General features: G+C 40.3%; 1 protein-coding gene across 3 annotated transcripts in view; it reads right to left on the bottom strand.

Moving 5' to 3' along the window:
• The window catches only part of eif5b (eukaryotic translation initiation factor 5B), an 85,854-nt gene continuing 67,771 nt past the window's right edge, over nt 1-18,083 (bottom strand). For all 3 annotated transcript variants that reach the window (XM_048532541.2, XM_048532543.2, XM_048532542.2), the window contains exons 21-24: nt 15,235-15,399; nt 14,366-14,504; nt 14,032-14,193; nt 1-759 (exon numbers count right to left, since the gene is read on the bottom strand). In XM_048532541.2, coding sequence (XP_048388498.1) covers nt 652-759; nt 14,032-14,193; nt 14,366-14,504; nt 15,235-15,399 — 574 coding nt within the window. In that variant the 3' untranslated portion in view covers nt 1-651. The remainder of the gene's footprint in view (nt 760-14,031; nt 14,194-14,365; nt 14,505-15,234; nt 15,400-18,083) is intronic.

The following is an 18,083-nucleotide window of genomic DNA, read 5'->3' as shown; positions in this document are numbered from 1 at the left end:
TAAATCTCATCATCTTCAGCTTTATTTGTGATTTCAGCTTTGAAAGTTTACAGTGTGGGTCACAACCATCAACTGTACAAGCAATACAAGGCTGCTTTGTTACTTTTCTCACAATGCAGGTGGAATTCTCCTATTACCTAATTCTTTATAAAAATTCATAGGCACAAAAGCAGGGTATGCGTCATGAAGTAGCTGAGTAAAGCAGCTCCTGGAACAGAGAAAACTTCTCTACACCCAAAATTATTTGTCAAAAAGGCTGTACACTGCTTCTGCACTATAGCACACAGGATTCAAACACTTTATTCATTATTTCATACAATTAAAATTAGAATCAGGGGGCACTGCTTACAAGTTCTGTGTAATGGAAGGGAAATTTAAAAATAGCAGCCAGTATAGGGGACTAAGGGAGAGGAAGAAAAAGAACAGGCACATTGAGAACTGTACGAATATGTAAAACTTATCACTGTCAAACCAGTGCAAGAGTTTTGGTTTGTCATGGAAAACGTTTACTAACTATAACCACTTTTTACTCTGGATTCTGATTCTCAGCATTCCAGCGTGGCTTAATAATAGGTCCTGTTTAAGCACAGGTCTTAAATCACAATCAGTCCTCCCACTGCTGAAGTTTTAAATGAAAATAAACTGCATTATTTAGATAATTTCAAATATTTTCTTCAGTTCCATAACAAGCTGCCAATCAGACTTTTGCATCTCATCTCTGAACCAGTCTTTCAAAGCATCAATGGATTGTCGGCTGATCTGCAATTTTAAAAAAAATTCAGTTGGTCACATGTTTAATAAATTAATGAATAACAGGCTTAACATTAACCATGCATACAAAGACTAATATTGTTTTGAGCAAAAAGAAAACTCCTGAAACATGAGTATCACCGTTAATTTAGTTTCATCTATTCTTGCCTCCACTTGTTTTTTGCTTAATGTTAATAAAAAGCTCCGTTCTGAAGAAGGGTCACAAGAATGTTAACTCTGCTTTCTCTCCACAGTTGCTGCCAGACCGACTAAGTTTCTCCAGCTCTCTGTTTTTGTTAAATAAAAGCTATCCTGCTTAATGGGTATTCATGTCCTTGCACTCAGCATTAGTTTACCCAATTCTCAATTTTACATTTGATTGGTCTCTGTTAAATGTGTCAGATTCTACTTCTACATGAAGCTCTCCAGGAAACAGATGCACAGAACCAGTTTCAAACAATTACATTACTTTCTTGAAATATTTTAAATTTTTCTGAGTTACCAATAACGGACAGTTAAAAGGTCAGAATTATATAAGCTAGTTTGAATCGAAGATCAGTTTTCCCAAACTTTATGGCATTAAGTTATGTTAAACCATTTTAATATTCGAAGCTAAAGATGCTAATGGAATTTGCTGCATTTACTAGATTCCTTGTTCAGTTAATGGAATAAGTAAACAGGAGAAAGTTTGTAATTTTCAAGGCATATAATTTGATGGATTAGCTAATAGAATGCATTAATACTTGATGTCAATATATAAAAGGTATAATTTAATCTGTTTATTAATGATAATTATATAGAAAAGCACATTTCTACATTTCTGAAGGATTATGTAATTTCTCCACTATTAGATACAAGACCAAAACTAAGGCTGAATTAAGTTAAAACTATTTTACCCCATCATTTAATTTTCTGGAATTATTTGTTCTATGCAATTTGCTTACTGTTTGTACAGTACTTATTCCTCCAACTTGTTTTTATCTATCCAGCTCTTTCTTGAAGTAACACTATTCACTCAGTTTCTTCTGTCTAGCTGGGACTCAGACAAGAGACGTTTTTTTCCTATTTCTACTAAGTCATGAAGTTATTTTCCTTGTTTTTCTTTCAATCTTCTTGAAAACATCAAGGTCTGCTTCAAGGCAATACATTAAAAATTGCATTTGGTGGCACAGTTCCCTATTCAAGACTAGCTCCAAGCTCCAACCGAGTAGTCTATTAACTTAACTGATAATAGCTTCACACTGATTATGCCAGTGCTCAGTTTATCTATAACCATAATTTGTTTAAAATCATCAATAAAAGGTTCAAATGTAAATTCACAAAACTTAGTATTTTGTGCAAACATTTTAATGCAATATTCATTTGTGTTAAAAATCAGAATGGCAATTAACTAGCACATTCAGTGAAATAATCCAGATCCCTTTAAACATGCAACATAGAATAAACTGAAATAACAAAACAGCATTTGTGAAAGTAGTCTTGTGGTTTCTGACTTAAAAGTTCTTAGATATAAATAAAAAATTACAAATAAGGACAGGTGAAACAATAATGTGGGTTCTGTTTTAAAGACATGACTGGTTACAGGTAATATTTATTAGATGTTATAGTTCATCTCAGTCCTATCACTGCTGCTCAAGCTGCCGAACAACTCGTAATTAACTTGTATGCAACAATCATCTGCTGGATCTTCTTTCAAGTAGAAGCCATTCAAGTAGACATTCTTTACATGTGAGACCAGGCAATTAATATTCTAAAATAGACAGTTCTAGCCAAGTTGAACACAACAGGGATTTGCTGCAGGTCTTCAGCAGAAACTCTGGTCTAACACTGCACATTACATCATATTCTATTGCGGTGTAATGATTGACAGTAGTTTAAGATTCACCCCTTAAACATATTTGTAATCATATCACAACAGCTAGGACTCAATGTTCAATAATTGGTGCATCTGTGACGTGACCAAACATTTGTGAAAATGGTAGGTGGTAAAACTGGGAAAGATTCCTGATCAGACATGTGATGAAAAGAAAGATGGAGCTTTAACATCACCATCAACAGCTCCATATTTCAAAATGCAACTAAATTGCCTGCTGCCACAGCAACTCAGTCTCCCCAAGTGAACTGTTACACCAGCAAGAGATTGTACTAAATGATATGCAATAAGTTCCTTCACTGTTGATATGCAAAATAAATCAGAAAAGCAGGCATATTTTGGAGTATGCAAATCTCACTTTAAACCTTACTCCAATCTGAAAAATGACCATTCACTACTAGTGTACAAGTCAACTGCTTAACAGGAAGCAACATCCATGACGCACTAAGTTTTATTCCAAGGACTTGGACCATGGTAACACAGTAAGTGTTACCCTCCATTAAAGTGTCTTTGGACACCACACTAACTACAGTACATCCAACAGCCCCTTGTTACCTCATCAAACACTAAATCAAAATAATTGAATATGATTACCATCAAATCCATACTGGTTTTCCTCAACTAAGGTGCAAGGCATAACATATCAGCATGGATCAAAGGATTAGTTAGCGAACAGGCCACAGAGGGATAAAAGGCTGTAACTTGGAAGTGCTACAGGGATTTGTACAATGTCCTCACTTATGGAGAAACTAGAAATAGTTAACATTTCAAGTCCAACATGGCTTCTTTGGAATCAAAATTCTTCTTCATTCAGAAGACAACAAATATCAGACATGAAATATTAGTTTTGTTTCTTTCTCCACAGTGGTGACATTCTACCGCATTTTGTTTGTATTTTAGATCTCCAACATCTTTACATAATATTACTAAAAAAAAACTACAGATGCAATCATCTCCCAAGTTTGAATGCACAAATAAACCATACTTTTTAAATAATCCTGTTTAGGGTTATATCAAACTTTTCTTCAAACAGAGGAATTGGTGGAAACACGATGTTGGGTCAAAATCCAGGCACTCCCTTCCTAACAGCATCGTGGGTCTACCTAAAGTATGGACTGCAATGGTTCAAGGCCGCTTTCTCTAGGGCACCTAGGGATGGGAAGTAAATGCCGGCCAGCCAGCAACATCCACATCCCACAAGCTAATAAAAACACCCTCTTTCAAGAAGAGGGAAATACTAAAATATCTCAGTTATGGACAGAGGGAATGGAATCGATATACCCCTCACCCAACCATGACAATTTCAAAGCTGTAGCTGGAGGCTGACGGTGATAACAGACATGCTGTCAGAACAGCAGTTTGAATGGACAGGTACACAAGTATAGCCATCAATAAAAGGGTAAGTGCTAACACTCATAAGCCAAGCTTTGAACAAACTCAGAAGGTCACCACAACAATCTATATGTTGAGTTTTTCTTCCTATACTCAATGGGTGTGAATTTGGTTCATTCAAGAGCTGTGGGCATCACTGGCAAGACAAGGATTGTTGCCCATAGTTATATTGTTCCAAGTCAGGATCACGTGTGGCTCGGAGGGGAGCTTCCAGTAATGATGACTGTTTAAATTGTCCATCCTTCTCTGTTGCCAAAGTAGTCAAAAGTTAGGCTCTAAGGTGATAGAATTACCCGAGAATTCTCCAGTGGCTTTTGCCTAATCAGAATAAAATATTTAAGGAATATACATGCTGGTGCATTCAACCACTTTGATATTTAAATATCTATTCGATCTTAGACCTGCTGGATCCAGCACGTTTTCAGGAGGGAGGATAGTTGCAGTCGTAGTCGTAGAGCATGGAGATAGGCCCTTTGGTTAAACGAGTCCATACTGACCATGTTCCCAAACTAAATTAGTGCTACCTGCCTGCATTTGGCCCATATCCCTCCTTTCCTGTTCACATACTTATCCAAATGTCTTTTCAATGCTGTAACTGTTCATGCATCCACTATTTTCTCTGACAGTTCATTATATACAAAAACCACTCTAGCAACTTTTTTTTTTACATTCAATTGACAAGAATTGAATGGGAAATAGGCCAAAAGTATAGTTTAAACGCTAGTATAGGCAGGTTATATAAAAAGTCAATCATAACTATAAAATTTATATGAATAGGAGTAAACAGAAAAGCTATGTTCCTCTGAATAGACAAGTGAATAACCAATTTTGGGTGTGACAAAAAAGTCAAACTCCTGAGAGTGATGACACCTTTTTGAAATAAAACAGGAGCAGTACTGATGACAGTCCCAAAAGAAAACACAAGTGGCTAAAACAGGCAATCAAGGACATGGTGTGCTTGTACTCCTATAATTAAACAGCTACGTAAGTCTCGAGTTGGTGTAGCAACATTTAGTAGCTTTGAATTATGGAAATAGGAATTCACGAGATACGTGGGACAGAGCCAAGGGGGCAGTGCAGAGAGGCAGTGAAGTGAAACTCAGAGTATAGTGTCAAGGCATGAATCAGAGGCAAAAATAAATCAGTCATTGTGGATTCCACATAGTGCACAGCAGAATTATACTATTTCTTATGAGCAGTTTAGATGTCACAACTCAAATCTTACTTATTCCCCCTGCAAATGGTCACCCTGATCCATTGGAGAGGATTGTGCACTCGGGCACTGCCTTGTGTAATGCAATCTTGGTTCCCATAGGATTACCCATGGCAGCAGTATCAGACAAAATGCTGTCCAAAAAAGTCCTTAACTCCAGAACAGTTGAAGTATGACTGTGCACCTCACTGGCTGTGAAGGCAGAAGGTGGCAGCAGTAAGAATATGACCACCAACCTGCCAAGATCCTACAGATAACAGTGCCCAAGGGCCCTACGTAAAAGTTGCAAACTGACTTCGACCAGAATCCATTTACCATTTTTGGTGACAATGGAGAATTGAAAGTCAGAATCCTCCTGCTTTACACAAGGACCAGCAAGAGGGTCTGAGATGGTTTGCTGAGAGTCGTTTTCCAATGTATCCCTACATTGTTCTATGTTTCAATAAATAAGAGATCATCCAAAACTCTACTGCCCTTATCTGAGCTCCCACTGAGTCCCATCTACCCAGTGCTCCCTTTATCCACTAACACCCACACGAAAATTTGTTAAAATGCTCAATTCCATGCTCAGGTCCCTTCGGAAACACCAAGGCTACTGGCCTCTCTCTTCCTCCAACCTGCTACCCACTTCTAAATGTGGCCTCCTCTTGCTCATCCTCTGTCCCTTTTGGAGACAATCACTGTGATCACATTGTTGTTAAACTCTGGAGTCCTCTCCTTACATCCCTTCCCTACTTGATGTTTGAACACTGATACAATTGGAAGCTGATGGCCCTGATGTTTTGTTTGATCTGCAACTTGCTCACTCCACCACTTCCCCACTCTGATCTGACCCAGCGATGGAACCCAGACACTAGTACTGCTGAACATTGCTCTGTAATATTGCAACCGCCACCCAACCCTCCATTACCACTTTATAGCCGCCTCATTTTGAATTGTTCAATCCCACATCACCCTTGAGATGGAGTACAGCACTCAGAATGATGCAGGCATTGGGGTTTGGTTCAGCATCGAGTGCCCTCTTTGGTTCTATTCTTGACACTGGAATACTGTGTGCAATTCTGGTCTCCCTGCTATAGGAAGAATTTTGTAAAACTTGAAAGGGCTCAGAAAAGACTAACAAGGATGTTGCTGGGGTTGAAGGGTTTGAGCTGTATGGAGAAGCTGAATAGGCTGGGCTATTTTCTCTGGAGTATCACAGGCTGAGGGATGACTTGTAGAAGTTTATAAAATCATTAGGAGCATGGGTAGGGTGGATAACCAAGGTCTTGTATAGCCAAGGTCTTGTACCTGGCTTGGTGTAAATCCAAAACCAAACGGCATAGATTTAAGGTGAAAGGGGGAAAATTTAAAAGGGATCTAACGATCTAATGTTTTTCGCAGAGGGTGGTGCATGTGTGGAAACAGTTGCAAGAGGATGTGGTGGAGACTTGTACAATTACAACATTTAACAGGCATCCAGATGGGTATATGAATGGAAAGGGTTTAGAGGGATATGGGCCAAACGTTGGCAAATGGATATCTGGTCAGCATGGACAAATTGGACCAAAAGGGTCTGTTTCCATGCTGTACAGCCCTATGACTCTACTAGATACAGCCAGACCTGTGAACCTAGGAATCCCAAGTCAATATACACACTAGCATTAGATGCACAAGATCGCTGGGACAGAAGTGTCTTTGAACACTCATCTGGATATCCTCCATTCACCTAAACTGAGGAACAGGCTAGAAATGTGTACCAAAGTAGGCTGTCCAACTTCTTTCTGTCATCATTGAGTCAAAGATCTAAGAGATGTCTGCATCACCTTTTCCATGTATGGGACTGAATTTTGCTGGGCAGACCATTGACTTGTTCAGTGAGTAATGAACATCTAGCTAACACTAAGACATCACAAGAACAAAAATGTTCAAGGGAGAGATTAATGTCTCAACCTTGATGCAACTCTCAATCTATCCTCCACCCTGTGGTAAAATCCATGGTGGGCCATCATCAATAGTAAAACTGAAAAAAGCAAACTGATTAAAAACAAAGTCTGTAGCAATAATGAGTCTTTAAAGCAGACAGTCTTCTACTCAAATCAAGAGAACATGCAATCATTCTGCAGGTTTCGGAGGAAAAGAACTCACCCCAACTTCAAAAATGTGACAGCTGTAAATATCTTCAAGAAAATAAATATATCATGTTGTGGAAACTATTGAATGATCTTCCAGACCAGGGGAAATACTGAAACTTCATTCTACCAGTGTGTCCATTTCATGTGGCTATAACCATCCCACCAGAAGCAAAGAGAGTGAATTTAGAGCTGGCAGAGGAAACTCTGACACAGTCTTTATTGTCTGACAAATCCAAAAAACAATGTTGAGAACACCACCAAGAATTCTTCATTGCATCATCAACTTGACTAAAGCAACTGGATCAATAAATTGACAGACTCTGAATTGTTCTCCAGAAATGTGAATATCCAAGAACAAAGCATGTGTTTCCACCACGCAGATGGGAGCTACAGCAGGCACACATGAACCTCCCCGCACCCAACCATGTCAGCCAGCCATGACAGAATCTGTGTTGCAGTGTACATCTGTGCATGCACGTGCAACATCAGCTTGATGCTGTTGATGTGGACCGTGGAGGTGTGTCATTCTTCATTACATTGCAGAAACCGAAGAATGCTGCCCAAGCTGTTCAGAGCAATATTCTGAATTCTCCTGTAAATATCCCATAGCGTATAAAAAAGGTGGAACTTAATTTCAATTAATGCAGACCAAAACACATGGGTGCCAGTGTGATAATCTCACTAAAATTCAAAACAAAATGAATCTGAACTGATTACTACATCATGTAGAAAAACATTATATCTAGCACCAGTGGTTGGCAATAAAGACATAACTGCAGCGGTATTTAGACATACTCCAAGTGACCATATGGAATACCTGATACGAAGACTACAAATCTCACTTTCACACAGTATGCCTATCAGGCCTTGGCATTCTATTTAACTACCACTGACTATATTTTTCAGTCTTTGGAACTATGTACGAACCACAAAAAAAAATGAAGCATATACACGATTTAGGAAACAAACTGGGACAGCATGGTGGCTCAGTGGTTAGCAGTGTTGCCTCACAGCACCAGGAACCCAGGTTCGATTCCACTCTACCCTCCAGAGACTGTCTGCATGGAGTTTGCACATTCACCCCTTATCGGCATGTATTTTCTCTGGGTGCTCTGGTCCAAGGATATGCAGGTTAGGTGGACTGGCCATACTTAATGCCCATAATGTCCAGGCTAGTTTGATAAGCCATTGGAAATGCAGAGTTACAGGGATGCTCTTTGGAGGGTCAGTGTGGATTCGATGGGCCAAATGGCCTGCTCACATGCTGTAGGGATTGTGCAATTCTATGAAATCATAGAGGAATACGAAGGCAGCAGAAAAGAACAAGGAACTAGGATAGTTAAAACAGGCCATGAAATATTCTTGTCAAGTAGCATTAAAGGAGAATTCAATGACATGTTATATGTATAATAGGAGCAAGAAGACAACTAGGGAAGGTGTAGGTTGACTCAAGGACTAAGGAGATAATTTATACGTGAAGCCAGAGGAAGTGGGTGAAGTCCTTAAGGAGTATGTCACATCGGTATTCACTGAGAGGGACACAGTGAGTGGTAAAATTAGGGAGGGGTGTTAATATCAATATGGCCTAGAACATCAAGGTCGTAATGATGTTGGGTGTCTTCAAAACCACTAAGGTAGTTAAGGCCCCAGGACCTGATGAGATCCATCCTAGGATAATGATGGAGGCAAGGGAAGAGAACACTGTGGCCTTGACAAAGACTTCTGTATCTCCTTTAGCCAGAGGGGAGACCTCAGATTACCAGAAAACAACCAATGCCATTCCTTTGTTTAAAAAAGGCAATAGGGATAATCCAAAAAAATGATAGGCTAGTGAGCCTTACATTGGTGATAGGGAAATTACTGTGAAGATTCTTCAGGACAGGACTTAATAGGGATAGTCAGCATGGCTTTATGCAAGGGAGGTCTTGTCCCACAGATTTGAGTTTTTTCGAAGAAGTGATGAAGATGGTTGATGAGGGCAGGTTAGTGGATATTGTCTACATGGACTTTGTTGGAGCATTTGACAAGGTCTCTCATGTTCGTCTGGTCCAGAAGATATAAAATTGTATACAAACTGGCTTGGTCATAGAAGGCAGTTGCACAGGGGTGGTTTTCTGGATGTTTGTGACCAGTGGTGTTCCACAAAGATCAGCATTTGGACCCGTCATTTGTAATTTATATAAATGATTTGGATAAAAATGTGGGTGGCCTAATCATAAGTTTACAGACAACACAGAAGTTGGTGCAGTTGTGGATACTGAGGAAAGCTATTAAAAGATATAACAGAGTTATAGATCGGATTGAAACTGAGTGGTGAAATAGCAGATGGAGTTTAATATGGACAAGTGTGACGTGATGCATTTTGGGAGGTCAAATGTAAGAGCAAAGTATATAGCAAATGACAGGACCCTTATGGAGCATTGATATAGAGAAATTTTGAGATACAAGTCCTTAGCTCCCTGCAAGTGTCAACACAGGTGGATAAGGTGGACAAAGCATGTGCCACACTTGCTTTCATCACTTGGGGCACTGTGCCTAAAAGTTGGCATGTCATATCGCAGTTGGACAAAATTTTAGTTAAGCCGCATTTGGAGTTTTACATGCAGTTCTGGATGCCACACTATAGGAAGGGTATGGCAATTTTGGAGAGGATGCAGAAGAGGTTTACCAGAATGTTGCCTGGATTGAAAAGTATTAGCTATAAAGTGCGCTTGGACAAACTTGGATTGTTTCCGCTAAAAGATTGGAGTTAAGGGTGACCTGACAGAAGTTATAAAGACAAATAAAATTATGAGGGGCATGGATGCAGTGGAGAGTCAGAGTCTTTTTCCCAGGGTGGAAACATCAAATACCACGACACACAGATTTAACATGAGAGGGCAAGTGTAAGAGAGATATGCAAGGAAAGATACTTCGTTCAAAACAGAGTGGTAGGTGCCTGGAATGAGCTGCCAGAGAAAGTGGTAGAAGCAGATATGACAGCAATGTTCAAGAGACATTTAGGCAGACACATGAATAGGCAGGAATACAAGGACATGGACCATGTGCGGACAGATGGGATTAGATTAGAATGGCATCATAGTCAGCACAGACACAGTAAGTCAAAAGGCCGGTTCCGGTTCTACATGCACGCATATTCTGCAAAATGTAGTCCAATAATACACAATACAATGGCAAACAATAACAGCTAAAGATGAGGGTCACTTTCATCTGCAGTAGTCTAAATGCGATATCATGATAATATTTCACATGCTTACACATCATGCTGTTTCCTCAGAATCACTGAAGCTAGAATTTATAAACAAAAACAGAAATTGCTGGAAAATCTCAGCAGGTCTGGCAGCTTCTGTGGATGGAAAGCAGAATTAACACTTCAGGTCCAGTGACCCTTCTTCAGAACTGATTGTAGCTAGGAAAAGATTGGCACACATGCAGAAGAGAAAGGGGTGGGAGGAGACGATTGTTGGAGATAGAGGCCAAAGAGACAGAAAAACAATTAGATAGACAAAGGACTGGGTAAAGGTCAGCTAGAGAGAATGAACCGTTGCTAGCAGCTGACAATGGATTGTTCATGGTAGCAGCCCATTTGACGACAAGGCCTGGTGTATGGGAACTGGGGTAAGAACATGGGAGAAAGAGCTCAAACCCTAGAATTGTTGAACGTGATATGGAGTCCAGAAGGCTGTAGAGTTCCCAAGATGAAAATGAGGCGTTCTTCCAGCTAATGTTAAAAGATATTGGCCAGGCAACATGGTGGTGTGTTAAAATTGAAGGCAATTAGAAGCTCAGGGCCATTTTTGCAGACAGAATATGGGTGTTCTGCAGAGCAGTCACCTAGTCTGGGCTTCATTTTCCCAATGTACAGGAAATCACATGGCAAGGAGCAAATACAGTAAATTAGAGTAGTGAGGAGAAGGTAAAGCACTGCTTCATATGGAAGGTGTGTCTGGGGCATTGTTTCGGTGGTAAGGAGGAGTAAAAGGGCAGATGTGGTCTCCTCTATATTGGGGAAACGAGGCATGGACTGGGCAACTAGCTTCCTCCCCCTCTTTGGGCTCTATCTATACCTGTCATTTACTCCAATACCAACCTTTTCCTAGCTGCAGTTAAGGTCACTAGACTTGAAATGTTAATTCTGCTTTCTCCTCACAGATGCTGCCAGACCTGCTAAGATTTTCCAGCAATTTCTGTTTTTGTTTCTGATTTCCAGCACCTGCAGTTCTTTTGGATTTAAGATAGGATTTATGCCTAATGTCTACAGAACAAAAATTAAACCTTTGAACTAATTGTTAAAAGCAGTTATTGTGGAAAAGTGAATTGTCTCATCTTTCAAAGATCTGGGGATTCCCAAAATGTTTCACTTCAAGTGTCAATTTGATATAATGCACATAGCATTGATTCTTAAATAATTGGTAAAATTTTAGGAATGAACGGAAGTAGAAGCAATGCATATCAGAAGCAGTTCTACAAGGTTTCCATCAAGGCTTGCATCCAGCAGTTCTGCTTTATTAGCAATCATTTTGAGTCACTGACTTTGGCAAATTAGCATCGATACCATTCCTGGTAAAGCATCAGCTAGAAGTTTCAGTACCAATCGACAACATGAAAATTGCATTCAGCTTGAGACACCGCTCATTGAAACTAAAAAGCAGCAACTGGCTATGGCTACAAATAACTTCAAGTAGATTTGAAAATTTTGAAAACTTTTTAGGGCGCACAGTTGTTGCAGTTGACTGGAGAATAGGTTATGTTAGTGAGCTAGTGGAAATAAACTAATTAATTCTACAGTATTGGAGCTAATTACATGTCTTTGCTGAAGCTTCATTGTTTCTAAAGTAGATATTGAGTTCAATCTTTTCTCCACTCTTGAATAATTAGGTCTGTTCAGATGTATTCACCTACAGTAAGAATATTAAAAACTTAATGGGCATTAAGCTGAGTACTTTACTCATTCCAACCTAGACAAGCTATACACCTAGCAATGCCAGCTCTCTGACCCCTCCTCCTATCGCCCCCTTTATCATGACCCCAAACCCCGAGCACCAAATCATCAGCGCCCAAACCATCCACAACCTCATCACCTCAGGTGATCTCCTACCCACAGCCTCTAACCTCATCATTCTCCAACCCCGTGCCGCCCACTTCTATCTCCTTCCCAAAATCCACAAACCTGACTGCCGTGGTCGACCCATTGTCTCCGCCTGCTCCGGCCCCACTGAACTTATCTCCACTATTTGGACTCCATTTTCTCCCTGTTGGTCCAGGAACTCCCGAACACGTCCGTGACACCACCCACGCTCTTCACCTCCTCCAGAGCTTCAAATTCCCAGGTCCCCAATGCCTCATTTTTAATATGGATGTCTAGTCCCTATACAGCTACATTCCCCATGCAAATTGCCTAAAGGCCCTCTGCTTCTTCCTGTCCCGCAGGCCCGACCTGCCCCCCTCCACTGACACCCTCATCAGCTTAGCCAAACTCATCCTCACCCTCAACAACTGCCCTTTCAATTCTTCCCACTTCCTACAGACAAAGTGGGTGGCCATGGGTACCTGCATGGGCCCAAGGAATGACTGCCTCTTTGCAGGATACGTGAAACAATCCCTCTTCCAAAGCTACACTGGCCCTATCCCCCATCTCTTCCTCCGTTACACTGATGACTGTTTTGGCACCGGCTCATGTTCCCACAAGGAGCTTGAACAGTTCATCCACTTCACTAACACCTTCCACCCCAACCTTAAGTTTACCTGGACCATCTCTGACACCTCTCTTTCCTTCCTGGACCTCGCTGTCTCCATCTCTGGCATCCACCTGGAAACCGATATCATGTTAAGCCTACCGACTCCCACAACTACCTAGAATACACCTCCTCTCACCCACCTTCCTGTAAAAAGGCCATCCCCTATTCCCAATTCCTTCTGCTCTGCTGCATCTGTTCCCGAGATGAAGCATTCCACTCCTGAACTTCCCAGATGTCCTCTTTTATCAAGGACTGCAGCTTCCCCTCAAGTGATCAAAAATGCTCTCGACCATATCTCCCGCATTTCCCGCAATCCATCCCTCACACTCCCCATCCGCAATAATAACCAAAACAGAATTCCCCTCGTCCTCACATACCAGCCCACCAACCTCTAAATCCAACACATCATCCTCCAACATTTCTGCCATCTGCAATCTGACCCCACCACCAAAAACATTCTTCCCTCCCCACCCGTATGTGTTTTCCAGAGGGACCACTCTCTCCTTGACTCCCTTGTCCGCTCCACACTCCCCTCCAGTCCGACCACCCCCGGCACTTTTCCCTGCAACGGGAGCAAGTGCTACACCTGCCCCTGCACCTCCCCCTTCACCCCCATCCCAGGCCCTAAGGAGGCGGCTTGGGGACCGCTTTGCAGAACACCTATGCTCAGTTTGCAACAAACAACTACACCTCCCAGTCGCGAACCATTTCAACTTCACCTCCCCCCCACCACACCCCCCACCCTCCCCACCCCCCACCCCCAGCTTTACACCGTGTTATCTCAGATTCTCCAGCATCGGCAGCTCCTAGTATCTCTATGAAAATTTCTGTGCTTGTTTTCAGTCTTTTGGGGAGTCTTCCTAAATAGTAACTTTAAAGTTATAATTCATTTTGTAGAAAGACATGAAAATATACTTATGATTTATGTTTCTTTACAGAACGATATCGTACCTTACTGACAATGAAGTCTGTAGCTTCAAAGTGCCGCCCATACATTTTTGGCGATTCTCCCGGAATGGGTTCTATTTTAACACAGACCTCCTGGCCTTTTCGAGCGACATCAACTTGTTTATGATTCACTTCAATACTAGTAACAATTCCAATATCAATAAACTGGAAAAGGATAAATAATTAGCTTGAGCAGACTGACAAAAAAACAGAAGTTTTCATAAATGTTAACAATTGAAATCTGTTCAAAAATATAAACTGGAATCAATGTAAACTAAAACATAAACTAAAACTAGTACTTTTTTCCATTACCCATAGAAAACTTCCGTAAACTTACATTTTTTGAAGGAACACACACAGGGGTGCCTTGTTTCAGAAGGCCAGCTTCCACAGAAACTCCTAATACAATTGGGTCACGAGAATTGAAAATGAACTGAGGGATAATGCGCAGTTTTGAAGGAAAAACGGCTACATGCCTACAAAAGGGAAGGAAAATTTAGATATTTAAACGTGGTGAAAAATATTAAAAATGTAGGATACTAGATCTTTGTATAAAAAATTCTCATGTTCAGACCTTAAAATTATTAACTAAGCATATCACTACATAGTTAACCACCTAAACTTCTACGAAACAAACTCAAAACAGTGCAAATGCTTGAAATTTGAAATAACAACAGGATATTGTGGAACTACTCAGCAGATCAGGCAACATGTATGAAAACAGAAAGTTCACTTTTCAATACTATCAACCAAAAAATTGTGGATGTTGGCAATCTTGAACAATAACAAATTGCATATGCAAGGAGGAAGCAGAGCTAACTTTTCAGGTCTGTGGTCTTTCATCAGAAGAGTATTTCATTAACTACTGCCCTCTCCACAGATGTTGCCAGGCCTGCTATTTCAAGGCATTTCTGAGATCCTACCTGTTGTTTGAGTTCAATTAAGTCCATGTCTGCAGCGCCAGTTGTTCCAATCATTCATGATTGTACTTACATAGAAGTGGGCACCCGAGTAAAAGAACACGTATAACATTTCGTAATTTGTTTTTTAAGAAATGCAGTCATGTAACTGAGTTTTCAAAAAAAAGAAACAAAATCCTATCAATAGAAGTTACCACCAAAAATTATTAGAGTCTCAATACTCTTTGTAGAGGTTAAATAGCAATGCATATATTATCCCAAGTAGTTAATCAAATAGTGAACTTACTTGAATTCTTCTTGCTTCTGTCTTTTGTAATCTTGTCTGTATTTTGTGAAAGCATCAAATAAATGGTAGATAATTTCTGCACTGAAGATCCTGACCCCAAGCGTATCAGCAAGCTCCTGGGAATCTCGCTCAACCTTCACATCAAAAGCAAGGATAACTGAAAACCTATAAAAATGGGATGAAGTTGTTACTCAGAACACCTTATTCAAAATTGAAGATCAGAAATCGTTGCAGTATATAAACCTAAATTTTATTATAGAGGGAACCTACATCTTGAAGCCTGTTCGACCACTTTGTTAGACATGGATGCTGTATTTTTTGTCCTATCCCTCTATCCATCAGTACCCTTATTCTTCTCTCAAAAATAAGAAGGAAGATTGTATCACAATTTTTAACTGTATGGGAAAACGATGTCCTGGATGTCCTTTCATGAAACTTTGCTTTGATTCAAAGCTTAAGTGGCCCTATTTTAAAGTGAGTAATTTTCTTCCTTCTACTTTGTCAATTTCCTGTTTGTTAATCACAAATTTTAATCACAAGTACAATGTTTAAGAAACACAACAACAGTTTCTTAAAGTTAAAATCCTTTCGCGCAGATAAAACCACAAGAAAAAAAAATCAGCAGACCACTTCCTACATGATGTCCAACACGGAATGAGACTTGCAATTTTAGGCCTTACAAACCTGACTTTATAACTGTAATTATACTGGTTGCACTTGGGTTTTGGTGTGCAATTAGATTAGCACAAGTCAATTTCTAATGTAAGTAGCCATATTTCATGGCAAAAATATCCATTCCCGAAGGTGGTGGGACAGATTATTAAAGAAGGTACATGGGTCACTTGCCTTTAAAATCAGTCAATGCATAGATTATAGGAGCAAAGAGGTTACGTTGGAGCTGTACAAGGCTTTGGTTAGGCCATAACTGGAATTCCATGTGCATTTCTGGTCACTACACTGTAGGATGGATGTGATTACACTGGGTTTTTTTTTGGGGGGGGGTGTCTACAGAAAGCTGACAGGGGATCTGGTAAAAGGTGGATAAGATTATGATGTGCATGAACAGGCAGGGAAGAAAGCAACTGTTTCCCTCAGTCAATAAAAAAAAAGAAAAGAATGAGGGAGCACACTTTTAAAGTAAAGGTAGGAGGTTGACAGGGGACTTCAGTAAAACATTTCACCCAAAGGGTAGTGGCAGCTCTGCAATGCACTGTGTGGGAGGGTATTTGAGGTAGATAACCTCACAACCTTTTCAATGGATGTCGGCATGTGAAAAAGTATCATAACATTCAAGGCTATGGGATGAGTGTAAGCGGTAGAGTATTTTTGGCCATACAAGATCAATGAGCTGAAGGGCCTCTTCTATTCTGTATGAATCTATGATCAATCTTTTAACTCTTCTGCAAATTTGCATCCGAAGGCTAGAAAAGTCGATTTCAGTAGTTTTGCAGTAAAATGAAACATATGCTATATATGGGATACGAAGATACTTTTTCTAAGATGGCTAGCTATATCAATCTCCAAAGGTTGTGCAACTATTAAGATGACTAACAGGTTAAGGTTTCCATCCAATCAAGAGACTATACCTGGGATGACTAACTTCTCAGAATACTGTTGAGAAATACAATCAAATGAGAAATAATGTGCTTCTGGAGCCGTTTTCTGTTAAATGAATGGATGGCTCTTTTCTCATAACTAAAAGATGAGATGCTATTGACAAAGGGGAGGAGAGGCGAGTAGAACAGATTGTGACTTAAAGAAACCAAATGCACTGTAGTCAAATTTGCAGACGACAAATAGATGTTTAGGGAGGTTGTAAGAGATACAGTGTATAGAGAAAGACTGATAGGTTACACAAGTTGGCAAACTGTGGGCAAATGGTAACATGTCAAGTTGTTCATTTGGGAAAGGAGAACGAAAGAACAGAGTATTATTTAAATGGAGAAAAACTGCAGAGAGCTGTAACATAAAGAGGGACCTGGGAGTACTTATGAATTAAATATAGAAAGGTCGCACACAGATGCAGAAGGTAATCAAGAAGGCTTAATGGAATACTGGCCCTTATTACCAGGAGTTTGGAATGCAACAATAGGGAAGCTTTACTGCAACTGTACAAAGTGCTGATGAGATCTCATCTGCAGTGCTGTGAGCAGTTTTCATCCCCTTATTGGTGGAAAGATATTTCATTTGAAACATTTCGGAGAAGGTTCGCTGGGACAATCTCTAGTATGGAGGGACTGTCGTTTGAGCAAAACCTAAATGGTTGGGACTCTACCCAAACAAACATATCAGGTTCGAAAGGGGCTTGACATGGTAAATACTGAATGGTTTCATCAGAGCGAGGTGGTGAGACGGGGAGCAACAGCTAGCACGAGAGTGAGCAGAAACAAATCTGGTGATTGCAGCAGGACTTTACAGAAAGAAATGAAATGCATACCCCACTCCATAAATTACATGTCTAATGTTTAGTTATGCTGAAGTGTTTTGCACTGTTTCCCACTATTAAAGCTGGAGGGTGTGATCAATTCATGTCTAGTCTTGCACTAATCTGTGCCTTAGAATGCTATATCATCTCTCAACCTTATGAGAAATAGTTCCAATTCTCAACTAATGCCTTTGTTGCATCCTATACTGTTGTCTGTAATCCCCACAATTGACTTCCTCAACTTACCCATCATTGCAGTCACTGCTGAAATTCGCTTGACTTTCAGTGAACAGACCTGCAGGGCTAGTGGTGGCCCATTCCAATGGTCTGACTTGGAACAGCATTCCCATTTGATGAGTGACAAGACTCCTGATTGATTTTTGCGCCGGTCCCCAACACATTGACTGCAAATCCCTGGACCGGC

Source organism: Stegostoma tigrinum, chromosome 6 (genome assembly GCF_030684315.1).
Source record: "Stegostoma tigrinum isolate sSteTig4 chromosome 6, sSteTig4.hap1, whole genome shotgun sequence".
In the NCBI taxonomy this organism is placed as follows: Eukaryota; Metazoa; Chordata; class Chondrichthyes; order Orectolobiformes; family Stegostomatidae; genus Stegostoma; species Stegostoma tigrinum.
Note: the sequence above shows the minus strand (reverse complement) of the source record. Positions and strands in the feature narration are given on the sequence as shown.